This window comes from Oncorhynchus mykiss, chromosome 25 (genome assembly GCF_013265735.2).
Source record: "Oncorhynchus mykiss isolate Arlee chromosome 25, USDA_OmykA_1.1, whole genome shotgun sequence".
In the NCBI taxonomy this organism is placed as follows: Eukaryota; Metazoa; Chordata; class Actinopteri; order Salmoniformes; family Salmonidae; genus Oncorhynchus; species Oncorhynchus mykiss.
In genome coordinates this window covers 26,197,530-26,220,674 of record NC_048589.1, presented here as the reverse complement: position 1 = coordinate 26,220,674, position 23,145 = coordinate 26,197,530, and the positions used below count along the sequence as shown (strand labels likewise).

The following is a 23,145-nucleotide window of genomic DNA, read 5'->3' as shown; positions in this document are numbered from 1 at the left end:
TTGTAAAGGAAGGCTCTTGACCGCATCGAAGCCCACCTCTTTTCCACTCCCTCATTCAGAAGGGCTAAAACCCACGTGGGGGCTATTGTTCGGCCTGCCTTATTCCCCCAACTCCTCTCCTCTTCTGGGTAATTCTCCCAGCTCTTTATATGATTGCCATCCGGAGAACAGCTGACGCTGAGAGGGGTTGTAGTGGAGTGCTGGGGCTGAAGGGCCTGTGTCTGCCTGCTGTTTGCCACTCCGCTCCGAGCTGTTTGAGAACACAGCCTTCCTCCCCAAAAACTTACCAGATGAAAGGAGGGCCGCTGAGCTGCTCGTAGGCACAGCCAGAGCCAGAGCAGCAGCGGCAGCACATAAGGACCAGCCAGCCAGTCAGCTAACCGCTCTGTGCTGCTGTCTCATAGCCTCTCCTCGTGAACTCCTCTCTAGGCAATCTCCTGTCTGTCCTCCCCCAGAACAGCTCACTCAAACTGGGGCAGCCTCACTGGCAGGCAAACGTTCAGCAGGATCGCTACTGAGCTTAAAGTGATTGGTAAAAACAGTCTCTTTTGAAATAATTCTGTGGCCTGTACTTTCCCTCCTGCTTTTAATATATGTATGTGTGTTTGAGACAACAACAAAAAATTGAGCTGGGAGAAGTGGACTAAGGTTTGTGGGAAACCTTGGTGCAGGCCTGTGTTTGTTTGGCTTGGGCTCCTTTCAAGGGGCTGCTTCTCCAAGGCCCCAGACAACGTTGGGCCAACGTCGGCCAACATTTTGTCATTGTTTTAAAAGGCGACAAGTTAAGTTGGGATAGACTAGACTTTGTTTGTATGTGTGTGTGTTACGGTGTGTGTGTGTTACGGTGTGTGTGTGTTACGGTGTGTGTGTGTTACGGTGTGTGTGTGTGCGATGTCTGTGTGAATGTAAATATATGTGTGTGTATGTGGCTCGTGTCTATCTGTAATGTGTGTATATGTGACTCGTGTCTATCTGTACTGTGTGTATATGTGACTCGTGTCTATCTGTACTGTGTGTATATGTGACTCGTGTCTATCTGTACTGTGTGTGTATGTGACTCGTGTCTATCTGTACTGTGTGTATAGGGGTGACGTGGTCAGTCTGTCCCTCTGTGGTGTGAATGGCAGAGGAAATTCCACTTGTAGCCTGCCTTCGTGTGGCACTGATAAAGCATTTCCTGTACTGTGCTGTAGGACGCCAGTTCCCCGGTCCGGACCAGCAGGGACCTGGGAATGACCAGGAGAGAGAGAAGGAGGAGAAAGAGAAAATGGGAGGAGAGAGAGAACAAGGAGGGAGAGGAAGGAGAGAATGGAAAAAGAGAGATGGAGGAGAGGGAGGGAGGGAGGAGAGAGAGGGAGGAGAGTGAGGGAGGGAAAAAAGGAGTAGGGAAAGGGAGGAGAAACTGTACTTATGATTTACATTCACACAGACATCGCACAAGTTTTTATTGTGCAAACCATGCCACTATTGGAGCCAGTTGTCTCTGTAGGAGTGCTCTGAGCTTTCTCTGAATGTATGTGTATCTGGGTGTGTGTTTCTCTGTGTGTCTGTACGTGTGTGTGTGTTTGTGTGTGTGTGTGTGTGTGTGTGTGTGTGTGTGTGTGTTTGTGTGTGTGTGTGTGTGTGTGTGTGTGTGCATTGTTTGGCAGATTAGAGGGAGAATCACTGTCATATCTTATTTTCATTTCTGACAGTGCTAATGATGAATAGCTCTTGTGGTGTATTTAGACTTCTTTCCTCAATATTTCTCACTTGACACGGAAGTCTCAATTGGTTACGGTATAAACTAAGTCCACGAGCCCGGCCATATGTGTTTAGACAATTCCTCAGCGAGCGCCCTGCCTGCACCGTTCAAAATCAGACACCACATTAACTGTCTTCTCTGTGTTGTGTGCTCTTACGTATTAATGAAACTGTGTGATTGCAGAGTTTAGACATTAGTGCTAGCTGGTTTAGTGCATGTGGCTTTTGACTTTCTGCTTTTGATTGTAGCAGCGTTGTTGATTGTGTGCTAGGGGGGATGAGTACATGTCTTTGCTTTCCTAAGGAATGCAAGCAGTCACAGAGATCCTCACTGCACTGTAGACTCTTACAGATGTCACTCTGACATTTCCAACATACTCATGTGGTCTCCCGCTTTCTTTCCCCCTCTCCCCCTCTTCCCCTCTCCCCCCTCTCCTCCTCCTTCCTGCTCTCCTCTCCTGGTTTGCGGTTTGGATGGGGAATGCGGACGGATGGATCCCTCTCTCCCTCTCTTTTGTAAAACTCCAAACAGAACCCAGCTTCCTGGAGAGACCACGATGACGCCACCTCCACACACTCGGCCGGCACACCAGGGCCCTCCAGCGGGGGCCACGCTTCACAGAGCGGTGACAACAGCAGCGAGCAAGGTGAGCCAGCATACACACATGCACACAGGTATGCACGCATACACACACACACACCTGCACACACACACCCGCACACATACACCTGCACACACACACACACACACACACGCACACCCGCACACACACACACACACACACACACACACACACACACACACACACACACACACACACACACACACACACACACACACACACACACACACACACACACACACACACACACACACACACACAGCACAGCACAGCACAGCACAGCACATTACTGCTGTAAACTGTAGCTATTTAGGGGTGGAGTTGAACAGGGCTCTAAGAAAAGCAGGTGATTAATAGGATGTTTGTGCCAGTTCTCACTAGAATTTAAAACATATTAACATTGCTAGCATGACAAGCCTAATTACCACTCAGAAGAACTTCTGTTTTTATCTGGCTCTAGTCTGGATGGACTGCTTGCCAGCCAGCCTGCCACAATGCATTAAAAAGAACAACCTGTACACACTATTATAGTTATAATGCAAGTCATGTCTGTGAGTCTGCATTTTGGATAGTTACAGTGTTCTGACTTTCTAGTATTCAAACGAAGACATCAACACAAGGCATCACACCAAAACAGAACTAACAAACTTGTTTCAATTCATGAATAAGGGATTCAACACTGTTATCTTAATAGTGTCTTTGCTAAGACAGCAGTGGTGATAGCCACTAGCCTTTCCTTTCTTGTCCTGCCCTTGTTTTCAATGTTCTCTGTTGCAGTCAGAGCTCCTTTTACTGGCGGCAGTGTGTGTGTGTGTGCGTGTGTGTGTCTGTTTCCGTCTGGGGTTTGCATGGAATTTCATCACACACACACACACACTCTTCTCCCTCACACTGTCTGTCTCCACAACAGGCCAGATGCTTGTCATGTCCAATCACGGCTATCCTTTTGCAGATAGGCAATCAAATGTATTGATGGCGTGTGTGTGTTCTGTGGTTGTGCTGGTTTAATCATAGAGTCTGTCTGAGTCTGTGGGTCTGTCGGAGTGGCTGTGTTGCTGAACCATTACTGACCACAGAGACACTCCTAGAGTAGACCTTTGTGGTGGGCCCGTGTCAGGACTAGTTGCATCAAAGGCAGCTGACTGGCTGAACGGAAGGGGCTTGGCCTTGACAGTCAGTATCTCCGGTTCTCGAGATGCACCGCGAATTAGAGAGGATCTGGCCAGTCACTGTGGCCTGTGTCTGGCAAGGTGAACAGTAGCTCTGAGATTCAGTTCACATATTGAACCCCTTTTTAGAAACCAGTGTAGCCACTATACATCTGTCAAAATATTGATTTGTTAAATTCAGGTTTATTGAATATACTATACCTCCTCATTGTTGGCCATCCCTCCCTTATAGAGACTAAGCGATGCAGAAAAGAAGGCTGCACAAGGGAGAGAAATAATAGAGAGAGGGAGGAAGTAGAAAGAAATGCACTGCCTATTGATTATCTTACACGCATATGTACAAGTGACCTGTAATCCACAGAGCACTTATCGACTCCTCTCATCACCGGATCCAGTAACAGCTGATCAATATGGGCCAAGACAGTTACCGTACGACGCTGAGCACTGGGCCAAGTAGGACCCAGACCAGACCTGGGCCTCCCTGCCCCAGACCAGACCTGGGCCTCCCTGCCCCAGACCAAAAGGGGATAAATGCTGTACTTACCTCCAGCTCAAACATCCGAGTGAAAAAAAGGAAAAGAAGGAGGAGGGGGATAGAACAAAAGAAAGAGGAGAGAGAAAAAGAGATGCCAAAACGAGGTGTAGAGAGAAAGGAGTAGAAAAAACAGAGTAGGGAAAATGAGGAGAGAAAATCAAGACAGAGAGAAAAAAAGAGTACGAATGAGAAAAAAGAAGAGAGAAAGGAGCGAGAGAGAGGAGGCAGCTGATTTAATGGTCTAATGAGGCCGTCCTCCAGCCAGTTGTTTCGTGTGAGGCGCGCTCTGACCTTTAGCTCCGCTCGGGAGCCGTCTGCCTCATTTTTCACATTCTTGCAATTACGTTTACGCTTGAAGCTCTCCCTGACTCACAACTCTGACCCTTCCACTCTGACAGAGCCCCCTGTCCTCTCCCCTCCACTCTACTCCTCTCCATGCATGGATAGCCTTCTCATCTCAACCACATTTCCACGTTACAAAAATACACTCCATAGTCTGAACACTTAAGCCCACAGAGAAAGAGCCAAATGTGTGCCTCACCTAATTAATCAGGTATTTAACAGGTTAGCCTCTGTTAAAATGGGTGGAGGTTGAGGTACTGTAGAAAGAAAGAAAGAATGAGGGAAAGGGGATAGAGGGAGAGAAAGAGAGAGAGAGTCAGGGAGGCGGAAGGAAAGACAAGAGCTGTAACGGACAGAACTAAAATCCATAAGTGAATCCTCCTTTTCTGTGAATACTTGTAGCCCTTTCCTGCAGTCAATGACCAAAAGCACCCTCTTTGGCCTTATGGGTGGAATGTTATTAATATTTGTCATAATTTCGTAATTAATAAAGTTTTAAACCTTTTTTTATGACGGAAATCCAGTGTTTCCATGTCAAACAGTTTTGTTATATTTCAGTCTTCTGTGATGTATATAAAGTGTAATATTGGGATCCAATCCCAAAATGTATTACATTTCAACTCTATATCTGACATGGTACAGGTGTCTGTGTTTTTGTAAGCCCATAACCATGTGTGTGAGGTGTATACTTTTGTTTCAAAGTAGATTTGTTTAAGACCAATAATTACCAATAATTACTCTGTGTGGGCCTGATGTAGCCCACTGCAGGTTGAAATATGTGTGGGCCTGATTTAGCCCACTGCAGGTTGAAAGATGTGTGGGCCTGATTTAGCCCACTGCAGGTTGAAAGATGTGTGGGCCTGATTTAGCCCACTGCAGGTTGAAAGATGTGTGGGGCTTAACAAATCGCTTCATTTCTTTTAAATGAGAAGTCTTAAGGCCACCTTTTTGGGTCTTGTATTTTCTAGTGAGTGTTGAAATGTTCCTGATTTATATAACCTACACAGGGGTCTCTCTCTGACAATGGCTGAGTGGATGCGTTGGCGAGTGTGAATTTAGAGACAGGCCTAGAGAAAATGTACATTCTTAACAACATAATCTCTTGCTTGTATCTCAGCACTGAGCATTATTCTGAACCCCTGCCAGAAAACATTTTAACCAGTGAGAAAATATATGTATCCCCTCTTAAGGAATCATTTATTGTGAAGCAGTAAAGCAAGGTGAAGCATGCTCATAGCTGTCAGTAGAGATTGCCAGTTAAGGTTTTGACACATTGGAGAGAGAGAGGTTGGTTACAGTACACAGGCCTGCTAACACCCCACCCCTCTTCCTCCTCATCCTCCACCTCATTCGCTCACACACTTTTTCCCCACTCTGAAATCCCTTCCAAAAATGAAAATATGAATTATCACCTTCGGGGGAAATTCTGCACTCTTACTTACTGTCTGTGAGCAGAACTCCATGTGTTCTAGCTTGATAAACAGCAGTGGTGCATGGGAGAAGTTTCAATAGGCTTCCTTACAGATTGCAGCTCAGTGCTCTCCACTATCAGAGTATCAGTGTTGGCTCGGCTTGTAGCCCTTTTGATTAGCAGCTCTTTTGATTTATTCCGAACTTATCTTGAGACACCAGAAACGTAAATGAAGTAGTAATAAGTCAGACCTGATGTCGGTGGCTGTTTAAAAATAGGAGTTTATTTTGAAGAAGGTGGCCAATATCAGTTTAAAACACCCAAAATGTGTTTGAGCTGGAATCGGATGAAGCATAATCCACTTCATGTCCATGCCAAACATTGTACAGTCAGATACACTCACAGACTCACTCAACTACAGTAAATCCTCACTACTGATACAACTTCAAGGTAGGGAAGCTCTTGCTCTCCCTCCCTCCCTCCCTCCCTCCCTCCCTCCCTCCCTCCCTCCCTCCCTCCCTCCCTCCCTCCCTCCCTTTCTTCAGGCCGCTCCTATAATTATTAGATATGCATGAAAACCAAACCATGTTGACATCTTGAGTGGTGAGCAAAAGGCCTCTCCATACCATTCCCCCTGTTTTACTACCAAAAGGTGTCTCCATACCATTCCCCCTGTTTTACTACCAAAAGGTCTCTCCATACCATTCCCCTGTTTTACTACCAAAAGGCCTCTCCATACCATTCCCCCTGTTTTACTACCAAAAGGCCTCTCCATACCATTCCCCCTGTTTTACTACCAAAAGGCCTCTCCATACCATTCCCCTGTTTTACTACCAAAAGGCCTCTCCATACCATTCCCCCTGTTTTACTACCAAAAGGTCTCTCCATACCATTCCCCCTGTTTTACTACCAAAAGGTGTCTCCATACCATTCCCCCTGTTTTACTACCAAAAGGCCTCTCCATACCATTCCCCCTGTTTTACTACCAAAAGGCCTCTCCATACCATTCCCCCTGTTTTACTACCAAAAGGTCTCTCCATACCATTCCCCCTGTTTTACTACCAAAAGGTGTCTCCATACCATTCCCCCTGTTTTACTACCAAAATCCCCAGCAAAAAAAAAAAGAGAAAACGTTTTGTACATTTTCTCAGCAATTGAACAATCCTCCATGTTCTGCAGCTACACAGACTCCCCTGAGAGGTGCAGAGAGAGAAAGATAGAGGTGGAGAGAGAGGGGTTGAGAGAGGGAGAGAGAGAGAGAGAGAGTGAGCGAGAGCGAGAGAGGTTGAGGGAGAGCGAGAGAGGTTGAGGGAGAGCGAGAGAGGTTGAGGGAGTGCGAGAGAGGTTGAGGGAGAGAGAGATGGAGGGAGAGAGAGAGAGGTTGAGGGAGAGAGAGAGAGATTGAGGGAGGGTTAGAGAGAGAGTGGTGGGGCTTGGTGGGAGTGTGCTACAGTAGCCCTGGTGGCGGTGTGGTGTGTGTGTTTTCAGTGTGTGCAGCTCGCCCATCCCTGTCCAGGGGCCCCTCTAGGCAGGGCCATTGTGGTTGAGCTCACCAGAGGGGGGTCATTCCTTGTGGGGACACGGCTCCCTGGTCAAACCCAGAAATCTGTCAGTTTCCAGACCTTTGGCTTCTTTTTCTCTTTTTTCAATGCCCTGGTACAGCTTTACTGTGTGCTCAAATGAAGTCCCCCCCAAAATAAGGGAAGTAAAAGGAAACCACAATAGAAAGGAAGCCAGGGACTCAGCTAAAACACAAGATGGAAGCCTTGTTGCATTTTTGTGTCTGCTGTTCCTGCCCTGTGTGTATGTGCTAGTTGGCTGTCTCTGGGTGCCTGTTAGAGTTTAATTTAGACTAGTAATTAAAGCTGAATACTGGCCCATAAACAACAGATAAACAGTAAAGCAGAACCAGGCCCTGCTGTTTTATGGCCGTCACTCCCAGCTGTTAGAGGACTGATAACTTTTACACAGTGCCCCTACCTCACCACAACACCACAGCAGCAAGGGTGGAAACAGGCTAGAATTTCCTCCTTCTTTCAAAACAAATCAGACAGCAGAGAGAGATGCTCAAGAAGGACGGAGCGAGAGAGAGAGAGAGAGAGAGAAAGAGATGCTCGAGAGAGAGAGAGAGAGAGAGAGAGAGAGAGAGAGAGAGAGAGAGAGAGAGAGAGAGAGAGAGATGCTCAAGAAGGACGGAGCGAGAGAGAGAGAGAGAGAGAGAGAGAGAAAGAGATGCTCAAGAAGGACGGAGCGAGAGAGAGAGAGAGAGAGAGAGATGCTCAAGAAGGACGGAGCGAGAGAGAGAGAGAGAGAGAGAGAGAGAGAGATAGATAGAGGAGGAAGTGAGGGCAGCCAAGGTGAGGATAGCAGCAGCCAGGATGGAAGGTTTAGGAAGAGGAGCCTGCCCTCAGTAGATTGCTTACAAAACCACTTAAATGGCAACAATGATCGCATTAACAATAAATTAAGAGCTATCGTGATGTGCCTGGTGTGCCTTCCGCCTGTGGCTTTCACTGGCATTTGGGCCGTCGGTCACTGTGCCCACAGATCTTATTGACACCCTAGCCAAAGCAGGAGAATGGATAAACACAGAGCTTTCCTACACAGGCCTGGCCTACCCGTAGCATGACTTTCCAACATGCATAACGTTACTACATGAAGAGTTCTCCAAGGGGTTGTTGTCTACATATGGGTTGTAAAGCTGTGTCACTACATGTCCAGGCCATGCTAGTCAGGTGCCTGTGGCGTTGTTGTGAAAACAGTATCAGTGTCTCTGGGTTGTTCAGAAGGGGCAGGGCTATTGTTGAAAGCTGAGAATAGTTGCTCCGGAGGGGGAAGAAAACACAGAACAGAGGGGATACTTTCATGATCCCATTAGCATAAGAGTGGCTAAATTATTCATGCAGAGTGCTTAATCTATGGGGCCAGTATAGTTAATGCACATAGTTTTAAAATGGATCTCTCCCGCTCCCTCTGCTCCCTCCACTCCGCACTGAGACCAGATTCTTGCTGGATTCAGCATTTACAGGCATTCACAGGCATTCACAGGCATTCACAGGGCCTCACTCTCAGACGCACGTTGGTGTACACACACACACGCACACACACACACACACACACACACACACACACACACACACTGCTTTGCTCCAAGCTGTTTCAAGGGGCTCAGCTCTCAGGCTCATCCCCCTCTCTTTTAGTCTCTCTCTATCTCTCTCTCTCTTTCCACCTCCCTCCCTCACTCACTGCAGACTATCTGGCCCTCTTCCAAATGGTGATTAAACAGAATGATCAGCTCCCCCCTCCTCTCTCTCTCAGCCCCCCCCCCCCCCCCTCTCTGTTCTCACTCTTAACATGCTGGAATCTGTGAGAAAAAAATCACACATCAAAAGAATAGAAAGAAAAGAAGCGTTAATGCTCTCCAGTAAGTCTACCAGAGGATCTCCAGTAATTCAACCAGAGGATTTCACCCACTCCCTCCTTTCCTGCCTTCCCCAAGCTTTCCCCTCCACTCTGCACCCCAACCACAGTCCTCTCCTCTCCACTCCTCTCTCCTCTCCTCCTCTCCTCTCCACTCCTCTCCTCTCTTCTTCTCCTCTCTACTCTTCTCTTCCCTTCTCTTTGGTTCTCAGATGTTCCTCAGGCTGTTCCTCCCTCCCCCTCTCTCTGTCTCTCTGTCTCTCTGTCTCTCTGTCTGTCTGTCTGTCTGTCTGTCTGTCTGTCTGTCTGTCTGTCTGTCTGTCTGTCTCTCTCTCTCTCTCTCTCCCCCTCCCTCTCTGGCTGTGGCTAGGTCCCTCTGGTCCATAATCATGAACAGGCCACCAGCCCAGTTTAGCTCGGCCCGGCCCGGCTCTGATCAACCCGAGCCTGGATCCTCTCGTTCTCTTTTCTCCTTCTGCGGCGGGAAAGACATTAACTGGGTCAAGCTAATGTGCAAACTAATGTTTGCTGGACATAGGGAAAAAATTACTAAAATTATTCTGACAGCAGCTGAAGAGAATGTATGTTATGTGCCATCAGGGGAAAGGCTTTTTTCTTTCTTTCTTTCTTTCTTTCTTTCTTTCTTTCTTTCTTTCTTTCTTTCTTTCTTTCTTTCTTTCTTTCTTTCTTTCTTTCTTTCTTTCTTTCTTTCTTTCTTTCTTTCATTCTTTCTGTCCTCTCTTTTAGTAGATGAAGACCAGCTTCTCTGAAAGTGAGTTGAGTGTAATTAAAAAACAGAGAGGAAATGATGGGGGGAAACAGGAAAGCAATCATGATTGAACTATATGAAGCATGGTGACCTGTTCTGTGTGTTGCACCTCATGGGCTAGAAATAGAGAGAGAAATAGAGTAAGATGTAAGTAGTGATATTGAGTAAGTAAGATGTAGAGCAAAGAAAGAGAGAGAAGGGTAGAAATAGAGCATTTTAGTAAGAGAGAAACAGTAATAGAGAGAGAGACAATAGGACTAATAGAGAGAGACAGTAATAGAGAGAGAGAGAGAGAGAGAGAGAGAGAGAGAGAGAGAGAGTAATAGAGGAAGAGAGTAATAGAGGGAGAGAGAGAGTAATAGAGGAAGAGAGAGAGAGAGTAATAGAGGAAGAGAGACAGTAATAGAGGAAGAGAGACAGTAATAGAGGAAGAGAGACAAAAGGACTAAAAGAGAGAGATAGTAATAGAGGAAGAGAGACAGAAGGACTAAAAGAGAGAGATAGTAATAGAGAGAGAGAAACAGTAATAGAGAGAGAGAAACAGTAATAGAGAGAGAGATACAGTAATAGAGGAAGAGAGAGATAGTAATAGAGAGAGAGAGACAGAAGGACTAATAGAGAGAGATAGTAATAGAGAGAGAGAGAGAGAGAGAAGGACGAATAGAGAGAGACAGTAATAGAGAGAGAGATACAGTAATAGAGAGAGAGAGAGACAGTAATAGAGAGAGAGAGACAGTAATAGAGAGAGAGAGACAGTAATAGAGAGAGAGAGACAGTAATAGAGAGAGAGAGACAGTAATAGAGAGAGAGAGACAGTAATAGAGAGAGAGAGATAGTAATAGAGAGAGAGAGACAGAAGGACTAATAGAGAGAGATAGTAATAGAGAGAGAGAGACAGAAGGACTAATAGAGAGAGACAGTAATAGAGAGAGAGATACCGAAGGACTAAAAGAGAGAGATAGTAATAGAGAGAGAGATACAGTAATAGAGAGAGACAGTAATAGAGAGAGAGATACAGTAATAGAGAGAGAGAGAGACAGTAATAGAGAGAGAGAGACAGTAATAGAGAGAGAGAGACAGAAGGACTAATAGAGAGAGATAGTAATAGAGAGAGAGAGAGAGAGAGACAGTAATAGAGAGAGAGAGACAGTAATAGAGAGAGAGAGACAGAAGGACTAATAGAGAGAGATAGTAATAGAGAGAGAGAAACAGTAATAGAGAGAGAGAGGTAGAAGGACTAATAGAGAGAGAGAGTAATAGAGAGAGAGATACAGTAATAGAGAGAGAGAGGTAGAGAAGGACTAATAGAGAGAGAGAGTAATAGAGAGAGAGATACAGTAATAGAGAGAGAGATACAGTAATAGAGAGAGATAGTAATAGAGAGAGAGAGACAGTAATAGAGAGAGAGATAGTAATAGAGAGAGAGACAGTAATAGAGAGAGAGATAGTAATAGAGAGAGAGAGACAGTAATAGAGAGAGAGAGACAGAAGGACTAATAGAGAGAGATAGTAATAGAGAGAGAGATACAGTAATAGAGAGAGATAGTAATAGAGAGAGAGATACAGTAATAGAGAGAGAGAGGTAGAGAAGGACTAATAGAGAGAGATAGTAATAGAGAGAGAGAGGTAGAGAAGGACTAATAGAGAGAGAGAGTAATAGAGAGAGAGATACAGTAATAGAGAGAGAGATACAGTAATAGAGAGAGAGAGGTAGAGAAGGACTAATAGAGAGAGAGATACAGTAATAGAGAGAGAGAGGTAGAGAAGGACTAATAGAGAGAGAGAGTAATAGAGAGAGAGAAACAGTAATAGAGAGAGAGAGGTAGAGAAGGACTAATAGAGAGAGATAGTAATAGAGAGAGAGATACAGTAATAGAGAGAGAGAGGTAGAGAAGGACTAATAGAGAGAGATAGTAATAGAGAGAGAGATACAGTAATAGAGAGAGAGAGGTAGAGAAGGACTAATAGAGAGAGAGAGTAATAGAGAGAGAGAGGTAGAGAAGGACTAATAGAGAGAGAGAGACAGTAATAGAGAGAGAGAGACAGTAATAGAGAGAGAGAGGTAGAGAAGGACTAATAGAGAGAGAGAGTAATAGAGAGAGAGAAACAGTAATAGAGAGAGAGAGGTAGAGAAGGACTAATAGAGAGAGATAGTAATAGAGAGAGAGAAACAGTAATAGAGAGAGAGAGGTAGAGAAGGACTAATAGAGAGAGATAGTAATAGAGAGAGAGATACAGTAATAGAGAGAGAGAGGTAGAGAAGGACTAATAGAGAGAGAGAGTAATAGAGAGAGAGAGGTAGAGAAGGACTAATAGAGAGAGAGAGACAGTAATAGAGAGAGAGAGACAGTAATAGAGAGAGACAGTAATAGAGAGAGAGAGGTAGAGAAGGACTAATAGAGAGAGAGAGTAATAGAGAGAGAGAGGTAGAGAAGGACTAATAGAGAGAGAGAGATAGTAATAGAGAGAGAGAGGTAGAGAAGGACTAATAGAGAGAGAGAGACAGTAATAGAGAGAGAGAGGTAGAGAAGGACTAATAGAGAGAGAGAGTAATAGAGAGAGAGATACAGTAATAGAGAGAGAGAGGTAGAGAAGGACTAATAGAGAGAGAGAGTAATAGAGAGAGAGAAACAGTAATAGAGAGAGAGAGGTAGAGAAGGACTAATAGAGAGAGATAGTAATAGAGAGAGAGATACAGTAATAGAGAGAGAGAGGTAGAGAAGGACTAATAGAGAGAGAGAGTAATAGAGAGAGAGATACAGTAATAGAGAGAGAGAGGTAGAGAAGGACTAATAGAGAGAGAGAGTAATAGAGAGAGAGAAACAGTAATAGAGAGAGAGAGGTAGAGAAGGACTAATAGAGAGAGAGAGTAATAGAGAGAGAGATACAGTAATAGAGAGAGAGAGGTAGAGAAGGACTAATAGAGAGAGAGAGACAGTAATAGAGAGAGAGAGGTAGAGAAGGACTAATAGAGAGAGATAGTAATAGAGAGAGAGATACAGTAATAGAGAGAGAGAGGTAGAGAAGGACTAATAGAGAGAGAGAGATAGTAATAGAGAGAGAGAGGTAGAGAAGGACTAATAGAGAGAGAGAGTAATAGAGAGAGAGATACAGTAATAGAGAGAGAGAGGTAGAGAAGGACTAATAGAGAGAGAGAGTAATAGAGAGAGAGATACAGTAATAGAGAGAGAGAGGTAGAGAAGGACTAATAGAGAGAGAGAGTAATAGAGAGAGAGAAACAGTAATAGAGAGAGAGAGGTAGAGAAGGACTAATAGAGAGAGAGAGTAATAGAGAGAGAGAAACAGTAATAGAGAGAGAGAGAGACAGTAATAGAGAGAGAGATACAGTAATAGAGAGAGAGAGGTAGAGAAGGACTAATAGAGAGAGAGAGATAGTAATAGAGAGAGAGAGGTAGAGAAGGACTAATAGAGAGAGAGAGTAATAGAGAGAGAGAAACAGTAATAGAGAGAGAGATACAGAAGGACTAATAGAGAGAGAGAGTAATAGAGAGAGAGAGGTAGAGAAGGACTAATAGAGAGAGAGAGTAATAGAGAGAGAGAAACAGTAATAGAGAGAGAGAGGTAGAGAAGGACTAATAGAGAGAGATAGTAATAGAGAGAGAGATACAGTAATAGAGAGAGACAGTAATAGAGAGAGAGATACAGTAATAGAGAGAGATAGTAATAGAGAGAGAGAAACAGTAATAGAGAGAGAGAGGTAGAGAAGGACTAATAGAGAGAGAGAGTAATAGAGAGAGAGATACAGTATTAGAGAGAGAGAGGTAGAGAAGGACTAATAGAGAGAGAGAGTAATAGAGAGAGAGATACAGTAATAGAGAGAGAGAGGTAGAGAAGGACTAATAGAGAGAGAGAGTAATAGAGAGAGAGATACAGAAGGACTAATAGAGAGAGATAGTAATAGAGAGAGAGATACAGAAGGACTAATAGAGAGAGATAGTAATAGAGAGAGAGATACAGAAGGACTAATAGAGAGAGATAGTAATAGAGAGAGAGATACAGTAATAGAGAGAGAGAAACAGTAATAGAGAGAGAGATACAGAAGGACTAATAGAGAGAGAGTAATAGAGAGAGAGATACAGAAGGACTAATAGAGAGAGAGTAATAGAGAGAGAGATACAGAAGGACTAATAGAGAGAGATAGTAATAGAGAGAGAGATACAGTAATAGAGAGAGAGAAACAGTAATAGAGAGAGAGATACAGAAGGACTAATAGAGAGAGATAGTAATAGAGAGAGAGAGACAGAAGGACTAATAGAGAGAGAGAGTAATAGAGAGAGAGAGTAATAGAGAGAGAGAGGTAGAAGGACTAATAGAGAGAGAGAGTAATAGAGAGAGAGAGACAGAAGGACTAATAGAGAGAGAGAGTAATAGAGAGAGAGAAACAGTAATAGAGAGAGAGAGAGACAGTAATAGAGAGAGAGAGAGACAGAAGGACTAATAGAGAGAGAGAGTAATAGAGAGAGAGATACAGTAATAGAGAGAGATAGTAATAGAGAGACAGAGACAGTAATATATATAGAGAGATAGTAATAGAGAGAGAGATACAGAAGGACTGAAAGAGAGAGATAGTATTAGAGAGAGAGATACAGAAATAGAGAGAGACAGTAATAGAGAGAGAGAGACAGTAATATAGAGAGAGAGAGACAGTAATTGAGAGAGAGAGACAATAATAGAGAGATAGATAGTAATAGAGAGAGACAGTAATATATATTTTATTTTATTTAACCTTAATTTAACCAGGAAGGGCTCCTTGAGATTTAAAATCTATTTTTTTCAAGAGCGTCCTGGCCAAGATAGGCAGCACCAAGTCATTACAAAAATGACAGACAAACAAACAAAGTAATCTAGTAAAAACCATAGAATACAAAATCAAAAACAGCAAATTAAAAACATTGACAGGTCAGGGAATCAGTCTCAAGACCATTCATCAGTGATTTAAAAATACCAATTGGGACAAGTTCTTCCAGTTTAAAAGTATTTTGTAAGGCATTCCAAGACGACGGCGCAGAGTACATAAAAGTCCTTTTACCAAATTCAGTTTGGACATTTGGAACAGTTAGCAGGATAAAGTCCAGCGAACGAAGAGAGTACCCACCACATTTCTGAACAATAAAAATTCCCAAATAAAAAGGTAGTAAACCCAAAATGGCATTGTAAATAAAAGTATACCAGTGACTGAGCCTACGAGTGACTAGAGAAGGCCAGCCAACCCTGGTATACAAAGTGCAGTGGTGCGTAAGTGTTTTGCAGTTTAAAATAATTCTCAAAGTGCCATGGTAAAGAGTGTCCATTGACCTCAAACACTGAGCAGAAGCATTCATATATAAAATATCTCCATAGTCTAGTAAAGGCATACATGTAGCTGATACTAGTCTCCTTCTGGCTTCAAAATAAAAACAGGCATTATTCCTAAAATAAAATCCCAATTTCAGCTTCAATATTTTTTGTAAATTATTGAATATGCAATTTAAAAGAGAGGTCGTCATCCATTAAAATTCCAAGATATTTATATGAGGTTACAACCTCAATCTCCTTGCCCTGGCAGATAGTAATAGGTGGAAGGTTCAGAGGTCTATTTCTTGCTTTAGGAAACACCATTAGTTTAGTTTTGTCAGTATTGAGGATAAGCTTCAATTGACACAAGGTATGTTGAACAGTATAAAAAGCAGTTTGCAAGTTCTGGAAAGCTTTTGTAAGAGACGAGGCACAACAGTAAATAACAGTATAATCAGCATAAAAATGAAGTTGCGCATTTTGGACATTTTTGTCTAAATCATTAAAAAAATATTGAATAAGAGAGGACCAAGTACAGAGCCTTGGGGGACACCATTAAAGACAGACAATTTAACAGACATAAGCCAATCAAATTGAGTGCGCTGAGTTCTATCAGACAGATAGTTAGCAAATCATGCAACTGCATGCTCTGAAAGACCTACACTTGACAATTTCTGCCTTAGTTTAGCATGATCAACTGTATCAAAAGCCTTAGAGAGATCAATAAAAAGTGAGACACAGTGCTGTTTTTTTTGTCAAGGGTTTCAGTGATATCATTTAAAACCTTCATGGCTGCTGTTATTGTGCTATGCTTCCTCCTAAAGCTCGATTGGTACATTGATAAAATAGAGTTAGTAAATAAAAACTATTTTAGCTGTTCACTCACAAGGGTTTAAAGTATTTTCACCAGGGGTGACAGCTTTGAGATTGGCCTATAATTATTTAAAAGAGTTGGATCTCCCCCTTTTAAAAGTGGTAGGACATACTGATTTCCAGATTTTCAGAATTTCATTACATTCCAGGGTTAGATTGAACAGATATGTAAGTGGTTCAGCTATGAAATCAGCTGCCAGATTTAAAAAGCAGGGATCCAAAAGATCGGGACCTGCAGGCTTTCTCTGATCTAAGGATTTCAGGGCTTTATGTACCACCTGCACTGAGAATGGCAAAAAGCTAAAATTTTGACCAGCTCTCACTGGTTCATCCACACAGGGTTGTACAGAGACAGAGGACACTGAATCAAATAGCCTACCAGATGATGCAAAGTGCTCATTGAAACAATTCAGCATTTTAGTTTTGTCATATACAACAACAGAGTCTTTCAAAACACATGACGGTGATTCATTAACATTACTGTTACCAGACATAGACTTAATAGCCTTCCAAAATTATCTAGGATCATTCAGGTTATCAGTGGTAACAGACATAAAATATTCAGACTTGGCCTTCCTGAGAAAAGAACACTTTAATAGAGAGAGAGAGATAGTAATATAGAGAGAGATAGACAGTAATAGAGAGAGAGATAGTAATAGAGAGAGACAGTAATAGAGAGAGAGATAGACAGTAATAGAGAGAGAGAGAGATACAGTAATAGTGAGAGATAGCCAGTAATAGAGAGAGAGATAGTAATAGAGAGAGCAAGCAATAGTAATAGAGAGAGAGAGATAATAATAGAGAGAGGGAGACAGTAATAGAGAGAGAGAGATAGATAGTAATAGAGAGATAGTAATAGGGAGAGAGATAAACAGTAATAGAGAGAGAGAGATAGTAATAGAGAGATAGATAGACAGTAATAGAGAGAGATAGACAGTAAAGGATGACAATGCTGCTGTATTTTTTACAAGGATGACAATGCTGCTCGGCCTCTTTAAAGGGATACTGCTTTCCCAGGAAATTGTGGATCTTGTTTTAGGGAAGTCACCCTTAAGAGGCGATAATCCAATTGATCTAGTCGCCACCAGATTTGTTGTGTGTGTGTTTGTGTGTGAAGCAACGAGAGAGTTCCAGAGACAGTCAGGTGCCATAGGCAGCCCCAGGCTATGTCTGGCCTGACCCCAGTCCCCATTCTAGCTGAGAGAGAGGTTAGGGAGGCCACATCTGTCAAAGGCGCACCTGCGGGGGGACTCCAGTGCCCTTCATAGCTGCTCAGCCAGCCCCGTTTAAGGTGTCCTTAGTTGGTATTTAACCCTGACAGGGTCTCTTCCCTCGCACCCTTCTTTGTGTTTGACCAATGAGCCTTGCTCTTTTACTTTCTTCATTTTTCTGTCTCCCATGGCTCTCTAATCCCTCCTTTAACCCCCCCCCCCCCCCAGAGTCTCTTAACTCCACCTCAAAGCTAGAGTCCCCAAAAAATGATGATTAAAAAGTAAAGCATTGTTGAAGGTAAGTGTATTGCTAGCTAATTAGCTGTGTGTTGTGGTATAGTCTAGTACAGCTATTCCCAAACTGCACAATGCCGTTGGGGTACGCCAAATAAAAATGTGATTCACATTTAAAAGAAACAAAAAATAGGTGAGGGCTGAGGTTTTCTTCTCGCCTGAGTAGCCTGGTTTCACTGACAAAAAATCTAATTAAACCATCTAGTGTTCAGCGAAATAACACAATGTCAAACACAGGTAGCCTAGTCAAATAATTAACATTCAATCACATTAACCGTTACTCTCTCGCGGGAATTCCACTAACGGTCTGTATTTAGCCAAACGTAGCTGCTGCTCATTCTGTTTGCTTGAAAATTGATAAATGGTTCAAATAAGTAAGACCCGCATCCATAGAGACACATACCAGCTCTACTGGTAGTACTGCTACTACCAGCAGTACTACACCTGCACCTGTCGATGACACAAGTTGTTCTGCATCCATAGAGACACATACCAGCTCTACTGGTAGTACTGCTACTACCAGCAGTACTACACCTGCACCTGTCGATGACACAAGTTGTTCTGCATCCATAGAGACACATACCAGCTCTACTGGTAGTACTGCTACTACCAGCAGTACTACACCTGCACCTGTCGATGACACAAGTTGTTCTGCATCCATAGAGACACATACCAGCTCTACTGGTAGTACTGCTACTACCAGCAGTACTACACCTGCACCTGTCGACGACACAAGTTGTTCTGCTTCCACAAGCACATCCAATGCTAGCATCAGTAATTCTACATTTGTTGCTAGCCCAGCTAGCATGGACACTGACAGTTGTGAATCTGATGCAGTCGAAGAGCTACTGCCCCCTTAGCCGGGAAAGCACCGAACAACAGTTTGTTGTTTGTAAGAGTGGGTTTGTAAACGTGGGTTTGTAAACGTGGGTTTGTAAGACAGGGTTTGTTAGGGTGGGTTTGTAAGAGTGGGTTTGTAAGGGTGGGTTTGTAAGGGTGGGTTTGTAAGAGTGGGTTTGTAAGAGTGGGTTTGTAAGAGTGAGTTTGTAAGACAGGGTTTGTTCGGGTGGGTTTGTAAGGGTGGGTTTGTAAGAGTGGGTTTGTAAGAGTGGGTTTGTAAGGGTGGGTTTGTAAGAGTGGGTTTGTAAGAGTGGGTTTGTAAGAGTGGGTTTGTAAGAGTGGGTTTGTAAGAGTGGGTTTGTAAGAGTGGGTTTGTAAGAGTGAGTTTGTAAGACAGGGTTTGTTTGGGTGGGTTTGGAGTATTTGGAGCTGAGTAGAGCAGCTACACTCTACAGGTAGTAGCTTTAACTATGCGGCCTGCGTCCAGGAGAGTGGGAGTGGAAGGACCATAAAGACAATTCATTCAGTTAAGATCTGAGTTCTTCCCCGATTTTTACACGCACGTCTTTTACGTTTCTTCAAATCATTGGAGGTCCTAATAGGAGATTAACTTATTTTCTAGTCTGATTCCCACTGCTACATGGTTTAGTGAGTCTTTAAGCAAATGGGTGCTTGTTGTAGGGTAGAACGGAATGTCTACTTACTACACATAGACACCTGGTCACTTTCTGTTGCTGTATTTTAAGGGACAGGTGAGCAAACTGAGGGAGGTGAGAGATCTGACATTGCTTTAGTGCCATTAGCTCTGTTTATTGGAAGCCAGAGTCTAATCATTTCTGATTACCCCAAGGAGGTAAATGGAGAGTTAGTCGGCAAGGATAATTCCTTATTTACATGCCCCAAGCAGTGAGCAAGCAGCACTCTTAAGTAACAGAGGGGCTAAATGTGCAACAACACAAATCAACATGCCAAACAAGACGCACCCATCTTGGCTGGCTTCAGGGCTCAGGGTGAGAAAACATTCATTATGCATCTTCCAAAATTCACTTAGAAGGTTATCAATTTCCAAATACAGGGAAGATGTTTGGAGGGGGTTAGGAAAAAAGGCTTTATGAAAAGAGAGAGAGAGATAAAAAAAGAAACAAGCTATACAAGGATAGGGAGCTCAGCGCCTGTGTTTTTTTAAGGTTGTTCCAATTACACAGTTTTCCATGTTCTGAGGCTGAACATGAATGGTAAATGCTGCCATCTTTTTTCCTTATTTCCAGTGTCATGCCCCACCCCCCTGAAATATAGTAGCTTGATTTTGCTTTAATGAAAGCCATTTGGTTCGGGAAATGATTTATTTCTACCATTTTGTTGTGATTGAGGCTACCCAGCAATGCTCTACTTCAAATATTGTCTGTCTCTTTATTTAGGGTTGCTTTTTGCCTGACTTCTGCCCTGCCTAGTCAAGAGTTTGTGTGTATGTGCATGTACTTTGACAGTTGCTGTGTAGTAGTTGCGTGTTTTTGTCTTTCTCCCCTGGCAACGCATGTTTTTAAGAAAAAAATATTTTTAAAGACATCTTTCCATCCTCCATCAGGCACTGATGACTAAGGCCCCATTAGAACAATTGGAGGAAGCTAAGGAAGAGAGGAGGGTTTAAAAGAATGTAAAGAAGAAGAAAACATTGCTTTCTTGCGATAACCAGTCCTTTCTTAAAAATGTTTTGAAAACAAACAAAAAAACACCTCGGGAACAAAAAAAGAACGAGTACAGAGTGAAAAAAAAACTCAAACACATTTAACATCTTTTGTAAGTGAGGGGGAAAAGCTGCATTGTTTGGAACGAATGCTTACTCCCTGGGATGCAGTCCTTAGACAACTGACTGTCTGCGTGAGACATCTGTGAAGCCTGACCTTATGACCCCGGAAAGAATGTTCTTAAGGTTGGGGAACTTCCCCTGCCTTTACCCCTGCATGGCCCGGAGGACAGCCCAGCCGACACCACTGGAGAACAAACTCCACAACTATTAAAAAAAACACCAACACACAAAAAGAAACAAGAAGTGTAACAAAAAAACTGAAGCTAGAGATGAAAAAAAAACTGAAAAGGACCCAGGCCTAGGCCAAGGAAGAGAGAAAGAGAGAGAGAGTAGAGCGGAGGACTTGGTCTGGAGTTTGCCCCACAGGCCTCGCTGCCTGTTTCTCCTCTGGCCCCCCATGAGATCGTTTTCATCCTTTATAAGTCAAAAGGAAGCCTTGTTGAAAATGAAAGGTTACGCAAGCCAACAAGCGCCAAGGCCCTTGGTAGAGAGTGAGAAAGAGAGAGAGGGGGGGTGGAGAGAGAGGAGAAGCTCCCTGCTGCAAGGGCCATGCTGCTATTCAAAGCACCTGCCACTGTGTGGGCGCCCATCCATGATCCATTGTTGGGCAGAAATTAGTTGTGCTCTCCTTGGCTTCCTTTGGGTCCTGAGGCATGTGGTCCTCAGACCTCCTTGTTGTTTTCACCACCACTGATACGTGCTTGGAGGATGCGTGGCCCCGGCTACCATCACCACTGGCTGTGGGCCTTTGCCCTTTCTCTATTTTTCCTCTTTCACACATCCACTCTCTTCTTCACTTCGCTTTCTTACATCTCTCAGTATTTGGAAGTTCAAGCCTTAATCACCCTTATCCAGCTTGGCCCAAGTTCTTCATCTTGTTCTCTCTCTGACTTTCTTCTTCCTCCTCCTCTCTCTCTCTCGCTCTCTCTCTCTCTCTCTCTCTCAAGTGTGGATATGCTTATTGTTTCAGGAGTGGAGCACCTTCATTACCCATGGTTAGATTTTAAGGCCTTTCTCTTTGATTTTGGCCCCCTGGGGTGGGAGCGCTGGGATGGTGGTGAACTGTGGGATGCCCCTGCTCCAAGGGCTCCCCAGCCGGTGTCTTAGCAAGTGGGCTTGGGGGTGCAGCTGGGTGTGTACCACACCGCGGCTGCTCCTGCTACAGAAACACTCTGTGGTGCTATCGCTAGTGGAGGGGTGGATACTTCGGGAAAATTGAAAAGTCAATAATGAAACCCTACAAAAACAGAAGAGCAGAAACAAAAGGAGAGGAGACTTCAAAAAGCTGAGAGGCATGGAGCATAGCTAATTAATAGCATCAGAGATGCAGTGTTTTTTTTTGTTCTCCACAGAGCTGAAACTTTAAGACTGCATATTAACTTGCAAGGCATGGCGATTAAGAGTTCAAAGAGGAGTCAGGCGCATCCTGGCGATAGCTGGCTTTTTTTTGTGAGGTTATGTTGTTTTGTTTGCAACGGGAAATGTTGTATTCTAATGTTCTCGGGAAGAAAGGAGAAATCTGAAGCAGCACACCAGCAACAACAGAATTGTATTATGGTTGGTTGGACATTGCTTGTCACCTGCTGTGTGTCTGTATTTTAGACAGGCTTGTTTCAGCCACCTAATTAGAAATAAAGAAGTGTACTAGGAATGTGATGAAATACCTATTTGGGCAGGTCAATGAAACAGAGGCAGTAAATTGAACCCTGTGACTCGAAACTCCCATTTTTCACCGTGGTAATGGGCTTCTCACCTCACCTCTGCTTGCCACGACAATCCCCACTGCCAACAACTGTCAGGCCCCTAAAAATCTAAATTGGTGTCAGGATTGGGTTTTAATTAAATGACCTGCTGAATTTACCTTAAGAATCAGGGACAGTCAATAGAAGGCTTGTCAGAACCTCTCTGCCACTCCCATTAAGGAAGGGAAATAGTATCTGGAAATGCATTAAGCACTGCCTACATCTTCCAATTATATTTGTCCTCTCTTTATTCATTCCTCCACTATTTCATACATTCAGATAGCGTTATGCTATCTGAATAGGGATACTGGGAGGATTGTGGGGACACTGCTGGGATCTTAATGAGGACTCTGTGTTAAGGTCCCCACAAGGCAGGTACTGTATGTACAGTAGGATCTGATTATATGGGTTCACTGCTGCTAGCGTATGAACATTGTGAGGACATTGGTCGTCCTTTTGGGTTTTGTTCCATGTAAATCCACAATGCCTGTAGAACTCTTCACCTCCATAGAGCCAGAACATGAAGACTTCTCTGTCCTCTTATCCCATCTCCTTGTCTGTAAATGAGAATGAATGTGTTGTGTGACCCAGGCGCTGGTTATTGACTTGGAAAGCATTCTCTAGGCGAAGGGTCCTGACACGAGTGGCTCGCTCCCTTTCTTGTAAAACAGTACCTGATTTCTCTGCTAGTTGGATATTCTGAGAAAAACGCCTGTCCTGTATGTCTGTTGATCAGCCACTCACCACTCACAACTCACTACCCACAACTCACTACTCACCACTCACTCATCACTCATCACTCACCGCTCACTACCCACAACTCATTACTCACCACTCACTCATCACTCACCGCTCACCACTAACCACCCACAACGCACTACGCACTACCCACAACCCACAACTCACTACTCACCATTCACTAACCACAACTCACCACCCACCACCCACCACTCACTACTCACTACTCACCACCCACCACTCACCACTCACCATTCATCACTCACTACTCACTACACACCACTCACTACTCACCACTCACCACTCACTACCCACAACTCACCACCCACCACT

General features: G+C 43.7%; 1 protein-coding gene across 4 annotated transcripts in view; it reads left to right on the top strand.

Annotated features, from left to right (window-relative positions):
- LOC110505709 (homeobox protein Meis2) overlaps window positions 1-23,145 on the top strand; it is a 128,379-nt gene that overhangs the window by 13,995 nt on the left and 91,239 nt on the right. For all 4 annotated transcript variants that reach the window (XM_036962752.1, XM_036962750.1, XM_036962753.1 and 1 more), the window contains exon 7: window positions 2,276-2,390. In XM_036962752.1, coding sequence (XP_036818647.1) covers window positions 2,276-2,390 — 115 coding nt within the window. The remainder of the gene's footprint in view (window positions 1-2,275; window positions 2,391-23,145) is intronic.